Genomic DNA, 8,462 nt, shown 5'->3' on the forward strand with positions numbered 1-8,462 from the left:
CGGTAATTCCATCATACACATTGTATAAAGGTCAGAAGAGTGGGACACCGATGTATTTACGACGATGCAATAGTTCATTGAAGTGATGCATTTGCAGCATGGGTAGTCAGAACGGTCAGACACGCTGCGATTCGAGGCACATTAGTTATGCTAATAACTACGGCAATATCCAGGCAACGTTGAGACTCCTGAACATCCCTACCATACCATATCACAGATGTGGTGCATAAAGCTGTATCACATAACGGATGATACCTCAACAAAGCAGTTTGCTTTGCTTAGTTGATCTGCAGTAGCCATAGCAAAGTCGAGCAATAATGCTTGACATTTGTCGGCATCCACTAAGCTTTCAGCCGCAAGGCACGAGTGTGAATAAATACACAGTAATCTCAGGCAACACCGCGCAGCATGCCAATGATCGACAGCTGTTCCTAATCTTGGTGATTAATAAAAAGCAGCTCACTTTTATTCAGTTTACTCCGATGCATAAAGTTGTTTTTTTCTATTACAAGGCACCTTTCAAAGATATTCTGTTCAGCATTGGTCCAGTCACAAAAGGCTCGAACCAAAGCTTGAAAAAACGCGGTGTTTTTGGAAGTTTTCCTTGACACTTAATAAGTCATAGGCAACAAACTGATATTTGTATTCAAATTTTTCAAGTCAAGGTGGAAATTTTCACCCGCACTAAATACCAAATCGATTTATTTCACTACCATTGTGCTGTTCGTAATTCGACTACTGATCAAAGCTGAATCCTCCTTTAATTGCGTAGGCGGTCTTAGGCATCTTAGGCAAGGCATCTTAGAAGTACAAAAAAGTAGGAATCATAAGATACGGCAAAACACTACAACATATAGCCCTCCTACAACATGGACGTCAAGAACGGACTATGTTCGACACCTACGGTACACAGGCATGTTACAGATGTTGAAACCGATGGCCGGATTAGAGAATACTACGAACGCACTTGCGCAAGTACTGATCAGCATGACAAACTCGACGTTTCCCGGAATTTCCGATCATACCCCATAGATAGGGAAGGCGGAAGTGAGAAGAAGACCCCGAGCAGCGAGGCCTACTTAGAAACGAAGCAAACACAGAGAACACATGTCTGCATGATTTGTATAGACCTGACGCGAGGAAGTGAAGTTAACCATATGCAACGCGATTGCTGAATGTGCTTGATGAAAAGAACATTTATTATCCGTGCACCCAGGTATGTTACTGATGCTCTGCGATCTCTGTGAATGAAAAGCGAGCAACATTGCCAACGTTGGCAGCGCTCCCGTGTGCAAGAGCGGCGTGGACTGAAGTCAGTAGCCCTGCCGTGGACCTGAGCTCGCAGGCTTCAGTCGGCCGCCGGTGCGCGACGGCACGCCGTCGATACTAATCTGGAGAGGCCAACCCCGCCGAGACACGCCGACTCCAGACCTGTCATCCCACTCCACACAAGTTCCGTCACCATTACTCTGTCCTTCAGACCAGGACGTATGCGCGCGCACTTCTGCCGGACCGTGCTGTTACGAAAGTGCCTGAGGCCACGAGGGACGGTGGCGGGGGCGGGGTGCTGTCTATTTGCCGGCGGCCTCCGCCTCCAGGTCGTGGACAGTGGGCAGCGGCTCGGCGGCGCCAGGGAGAGCGGCCCCGGGCGCCGACTGTGCCGGCTGGTACAGCGGCGCGCCGCCGCCAAACGCGGCCATCGGGTACTGAGTGCCGGGCGACACGGCCACCGGAAAGCCCATCATCACCCCTGGAATGAGCACCGGTCATCAGCGGCTGCAATGATGGAAAGTTCACCAGTACCTTCACACGGGCACTGCGCACCGTCGGAAAAGGTAGCGAAGCGAAGCACCGTAGCGAAGCAGATAAGCAGTTGGGACTCCGAAAGCGTCATCGAACTAGTGAGGTCCACCTAATTAGCGTTATCTATACATATGTGTCTATCACCGACGAACGTCAAGACAATATTCATGATGAATGGCTACACTTTGACATCTGTAACACAGCACCAACTCCTCGGCAAAGAGAAAAAATTAAGATGTGTGTGGCAAGCACTGTCCACCACGTGCAGCAAGTGCTAACAGCCACAGCTATGTTCACAGGCCACACCAACCCAATGGCCCTGAAGGCGCTTTGCAGCCTTCAGTGGGATCACAGCTTGCTGCCTCCATAATCCAGGATTACTTCCGATAGGGATCATCAACCCCCGTCTCCCTGAAACCTGATTACTTTCGGCCGGTACCATTAACTCCTACCTCCCTGAACCCTGATTACCTTCAGCAGGTACCACCAACACCCGCCTGTTTGTACCTTGGTCACCTCCGGCCCATACCACGACCTCCTGCTTCCCTGAGCTTTGATTACCTCCGGCCGGTACCACTAACTCCCTGAACCCTGATTACCTCCGGCCGGTACCATGGCCTGCATGCCAGGAGAGACGAGCATCATCTGCTGCTGCCCGGGCACCGGGGACGGCGCTGTGGACACAGAGCCACCGGACCGGTCAGGGACCAACGGACCGACAGCACCGGTTGGTCAGGGAGCAGGGGGACCGGCAGCAGCAAGGGCCGGTGAGTGGCACGGGGACCAACAGCACGGGTCGGTCAGGGAGCAGGGGACCGACGGCATGTGTTGGACAGCGCCGTGCCGAACAACAGGGTCGGACAGCCAGCGGTCAGAACAGTGACACCATAAGGCCCCCCGGGGTAGACGCGCTGCTGTCGTAAGAAGCGAATAGTCAGTCCCGCTACACAGCCGGTGATTGTGACTGAAATAAACAGCAATTCACCCATTCACCACTCCCTCACCATTAAGTGACACGAGCACAAATTGGGCTCAACATATGCTGCAAATGGGCTTACACTTTCTCATGAAGAACGGTCACCTGAAGCGTGTTGCCAGTGATGAAAATCTGGTATTTTTAGGCTGCCTGAATGCTTTTATGAGTGATGAGTGGGCCCGCAACACGAGATCCTGACTCTTTGTAGATTGCGCGGAAAAGTTTGATAAAGTGGCATGCAAGTGAGCTTGATCGTGATTAAGTAATAACGTTTGTTGATGCACTCAAAGCTGTATTTTCTAAAATGCTGCGCGAGTGCATTCCCTTGAGCAAAGAAGGTGGGAATCTGAAATGTATCGCTCCGCGGGGCAACATGGCACCTTGGCACATCATGAAGAATGAGTGACCGACTGCAAGGCGGGTTTGGTAATGGCGAGATCGCCACATGTAACCACATCTAAGCAGTGTCCCTCACAGGCTAGTAGGCGTCCATGGACACTCGTTGGCGATGCTACTTGTCTGTGAATGGAAGTGGCTTGCTATTTTTGTTAAGGCAACGAGAATCAACTGGATTGGTGTGATGCAAAGCAGAACGGGGATGCTGGATTTAATTAGAGAAGAAAAGAAAGCACAAAAGAGCCCAAGATTCAAGGACATTTTTACCTTGGCTACCAGCCAGCATGTTACCTGAGTAGAGTTATGCGTAACTAAAGATTACGTCTACAGCACGTGTTACACTACATTCATCACCATCGTGTACTGTTGCGTACAGCGATGTGTCCCGCATTCCCTTTTCGGCCCCTTTCAGTTGAGACGTGTTTGCCGCGTTACGCCACCTTACTTTAATGTTATTGATCACAAGTAGCAATGAGATAAGGAAATCAAGATAGCCGTTTAGTCTAAGGTCTTGCAGAATAAAAGCATCACGGATTTCACGATCGAAAACAGTCACATGTCTTTTCCGTTAGCTGCAAACCCCCTGCGCACGCATGATGTACGACAGACGTACCAGAGTGACAGTTTCTTACCTCAACTTAGAATCGTAGTCATATACCCGAGCAGAAAGCGATTGCTGGGTCTTGACGCTGGGCGGAAAATAATCTCACAGTAATTTTTCTGTCAGACTGAAGCTTGTGTCAAAACTGATATTTCGAGTGAGATTGTGCTGCTATAGTAATTATCCTAATTTTAACGTCGTCATTTTTAGCCTGAAGTTGAATTGTCTGGTATTAACAAAGCCCTTGCGCACAGATTTATCCAACACCGACCAGCCGAATGCTTTGGGTATGTCTGGCGGTTTGGACCGCCCATGTCGTATCGTGATGTAAAATCAGTGTCCTTGAGTTGAAAATAAAGGCACCGGCTTCCTCTCCCAAAACAATGATTCAGCACTGAGCGCCGGGGCGCAATACGAAACCACACAGGAACGCTTTTTAGGAGCGTCCTAGTTTTGGGGCATATTTCGAACCCACGTTCACTTATGTCTAATAATAGTACTGGGTAGTGCCACTGCAGCACCATCAAGATATAATGAGAGCATAAGCTCGAATTCTTTTTTAGTCAAAATTACTCCGCCAGCGTTTTGGTACAGCACTACAGTTCTTTCTTGGTAGCCCCAAGGTGTAGCCCCAGTCCGCGACAACTGCATTTGTCATGGCACGGTGGCATTTGTCACTGTCACCGTGATGGCGGCGGCAGAATCTGCTAACACATTCGTTTGCTGCTACGGAGTAAAGGCAGCACTTTCGGGCTATTTTAATCCGTACATTGAGGGCCTGCAGGCAACTGAGCGTTTGTGATTGGCACAGCGAGCGGCGAAGGCAATCTACCGAGAAGCGCATTGGTTAAAGTTTGAACCAGTGCATCACTTGGTAGAGCTCATGTGATTCTCTGTTTCCCAAAGTCAAAGTGCGCTTCGAAAAGGGCCACTGTGCCAGATTTCATAGGGGAGATCAAAGTCATAGCACAACGTTTCGTCGAATTCGCGTGATATTCTATTCGCGTGAATTATAAGTGGCCTCTTAGGCCACTTAGGCATCATGTTTGTATATCCTATCCTCTAAAGTGTTGTAAGCTTTCATAGCATTTATTACACAAGCATTTTGACGAATTAGTATGTATGTCGTTAACATTATAGAATGTTGAAAAGGCAGGACAAATGAAAAATATTGCTTTCATAGCGGTGAACATGAAGTTTGCTGAAACTTCTGTCACATTATTCCCTTTTGATATTGTTTCCATAAATTCATGTTGCCAAAATATTAACACATCTATATCTCCATTCTCCCGGTTTTTCTCCGAGGAATGAGGCTATTACTACCGTCTTATCTATGTGAATAGTGTTCCTCGCAAACGCACTGGCAACTTATGTAAATACTTTAGTACGTACAGGAATTGTTTGTGAAAAATATATTTGGTATGAATAGCTTTCCAGTTTCACCAGTTTCAATAGATTGTATCCATTAGGCCCAAGTTATTTCAAATCAGTATTTTAATGTGGACATTGACTGTTGTCATATAAACTTGAAAAATAAATTTAGGTTCAAGATTGTGTCACTAGTATCAAAAGCCCGTACCCATTAGATACAATCTGCCACAAAGGTATTCCAATGTTGACATGAACTACCCGTTGTCATAAAACTTTATCCAAGAGGTCATTAGATATATTTCACTGTTTTGTTCTGAGAGTTCGAATGAGCTCAAGTTCCAACCACCTTCTGCCTCGTTTTTAACAACGCTCAGCATCTTTGCAACAGCATAGCTGCATTGTAATGTGGGCACCACAATGCCTGGAACCCTCTAATATGTCACATACTGCTGAAATATTTCTCCAAACATAAAAATTAACAGCGTCTCACGCAAAGCTCAATTCGTGACGACAGCTGCTATATTATGACCGTGTCGGACCCTGTCGCGACCCTGCTTTGGGTGCTGCACTACGACGCTGTTTTTGGCTGTTTCTGGTCACCGAAGGCCGACTGAGTTGTTTGTTGCTGTTTCTGGTAACCGACTGGGCTGTGTGGTGCCGCGCTCACAACCCGGTACAGAGCACGATTACGCGACGGGCAGATCATAAACCCGGGCGCGAACACGTTACGAGACGCTTGCCCACGCGTTCTCCCGTGCGAGGAGTTACCCGAGAGTTCCGAAACCCGCCAATGGAGAGTTGGCTGTAGCCTGTGACGAGCATGCCTGGCGGTGCAGCATGGGCGCCAGGGGCGGAGCCGCGGGTTGGCTGGCCGCCGGCGGCAGAGCGCCAGCGGCGGCCAGGGTCCGCTCGTAGAACGCAACAGCGCCTATGAGTCTACGTCCCGCGTTACCAGTCCTGCCCAGCCAGCATTTAAGCATTACCGCCAGCCACAAACCCCCTCTGCTGTCCTTCTTGGAGACATCTCCGCGAAGTTTTGGCCCAATTACGTTTAATCCAAAATGCTGGCCGCATTGGCGCGGCTCTTGCCCTGAATTTCGGAAAAGCCCGATCAAGGTCCGAAGGCAACTAAATGATTTCTCCCTATACCGTGATAGTGCCCATTGAATTGACCTGAATGAAACATATTGCGGAGCATGGACAGACGTAACAGCGGAGCTTCCTTCGGCTGCATAGCCGCGGAGTGCGCCGCCTGACCCGGCTTGAGGCTGGGCGCCTCACACCACGGGGTAAGAGATTGAAACAGATACTCATGCCTGAACTCTGTCACCGTTTGGCACTTAATGAGTTGTCATATCAGCAATGGACATCACGAACAATTATATCTGGACATCGAAATGTATTGGTAGATGAGACCTCATCTTTCAGAAGAAGCTGGCTCTACTGACCTGGCTTTGGCGGCGGCGGCGGCGGCGGCGGCAGGGGCATGACGTCCGCCTTTTTCTTGCTATTTTTGTAGCAGTACCAGCCGATAACGGCGATGCCACCGACGCCTGCACAGCTGGTCAGCGCGATAACCACGATCGCTGCATGCACACAATCAGCAAACCGCCATCTAACTGCCAAACGAGCAAACCACCATCTACGCTATCGGGGACAATGGTCATCACCGTGGAGACACCGACTGGCGTGATACAAACTGGTCGTCAGCATTCCCACTCCCCTGGATGAAGCATTCTATCCTTCTGCTCAAGCCAGGATTCCTGTTATATAAAGCGACGCAAACAGTGAAAGCTGGACCCGAGAAATAAATATAAAAAACAGGCGAGTGATACTCCTAGCATAAAGCCAATTAAGAGCCCGCACATTGAGATGCTCCTTAGCTCCGTCAGTTGGTTCATAGCATTTTCGCATTTTCACATCATTTATGCACGGAACAATATTGTGATCGACGACTGACTGATGATCGATGAATGAAGATTGAGTCCTTGTTGATCAAACGATTTATGCATGCGAGATACCCGTACAAGCCGATTTATAGACCTGAGCTCGTTTAGGCCCATCAAAGCCGGCGCGACGCGTGCGGCAGGTCGTCATCACGGGGTAATGAGCGCGGCTCACGCTGGCCAGGCCCGCGCGCCACAGGTGAGCGGCGAGTGGCGTGCCGTGGAACAGAAAGCGAGGCCGACCCGGCCGGCCGACTGTCCGCTGCGGCCACTTACTGAGCGTGCCGGACGTGTCGGAGCTCAGCGCGTCGGCCCCGGCCACCAGGCTGAGCAGCACGGCCAGCACGGCCAGCACACTCCTGCCGGCGCCGGCCGGTGGCGAGCAGCGCCGCGAGCCGTGAGCAGCGACTCGAGCCATCGGCGCGGCGGCGGTGCGACGGCCCGGGCGGCTGGGTGGGGGCGCGCTCATCTGTTGTCACCCGGACACTGGCAGCGAGGGCGGCACCGCCGCGCCGCCACCCGGCCCGCCCTAGTTACCGCATCAACAAACCGGCCCCCAAACAGTAACGGCGCCGCCTCGATAATCCACCCCGGACTGCCGAACCGGAGGGTGGCGTCGAGACTGGGACGGGCTGCGTCAGCGTCGCGCCGCGAGCAGACGCCAGGGTCAGCTCGGGGCTCAAGCGGCGTGCCGACGGTCATCTGGTCACACATCGCCCACGACACAGTCCGGTCACGCCCCGCCGCAGCTCGGTTGTCAGCTCAAGCTCGAAGCCTCCAAAGGCCCGAAATGGACCCGGTGACAGCAGGGCAGTCACGGCGTGCGTGTCTGGACTGTGACCCCATTCACTGGAAGACGCAGTGGCCAGTCTTGCTCCACCTCCGAAGGCCGCCTGGAAGTGCATACCCGTCACCACCGCGTACGCACCGTGGCCATGGGCGAGGCTTGGTTCAGCCCCAAGCCCGCACGACAAAGCTGGCGTTTTGGGGCGCTCAGTCCGGCATTGCGCCACATGCGACGGTGCGCGCCGTTAGTCGCGTTTTGAACGCACTCTGTGGCCGTCAGATGATATGACACACCATTTTATGTATCATGTTTGGGTGACATCACACCATCCAGGTATTGATCGCGTTCTGTCGCGATCAGATAATACGACACGCCATTTTTGTCGTGTCACGTCCGGGTGAAATGAGACCGCATCACATGTCACAGCACATGTCATGTGATGTCGCGCCTGCCTACTGACCGCGCTGTGTCACGACCAGACGGCATGGCGCGCCTTCTGTCATGTCACGTTCGGGTGACGTACAGTTGTCGATGTATTGGCCGCACTCCGTCACGATCAGACGGTACAGAGCGCCATCTGTG

At 51.4% G+C, this 8,462-nt stretch overlaps 1 protein-coding gene across 1 annotated transcript; it reads right to left on the reverse strand.

Annotated features, from left to right (window-relative positions):
* Window positions 1-1,571: 1,571 nt before the first annotated feature.
* On the reverse strand, window positions 1,572-7,451 carry LOC119111220 (forkhead box protein E3). Its single transcript, XM_037235039.1, has 4 exons — window positions 7,370-7,451; window positions 6,596-6,733; window positions 2,403-2,477; window positions 1,572-1,750 (listed from the first exon to the last, which is right to left on the reverse strand). The coding sequence occupies exons 2-4, from the start codon at window positions 6,633-6,635 to the stop codon at window positions 1,572-1,574; spliced, it is 294 nt and encodes a 97-aa protein (XP_037090934.1). The 5' UTR covers window positions 6,636-6,733; window positions 7,370-7,451.
* Between the last annotated feature and the right edge of the window lie 1,011 nt (window positions 7,452-8,462).

The sequence above is a fragment of the Pollicipes pollicipes genome, unplaced genomic scaffold, assembly GCF_011947565.3.
Source record: "Pollicipes pollicipes isolate AB1234 unplaced genomic scaffold, Ppol_2.1 Scaffold_7261;HRSCAF=8764_pilon_pilon_pilon, whole genome shotgun sequence".
NCBI classification, from domain to species: Eukaryota; Metazoa; Arthropoda; class Thecostraca; order Pollicipedomorpha; family Pollicipedidae; genus Pollicipes; species Pollicipes pollicipes.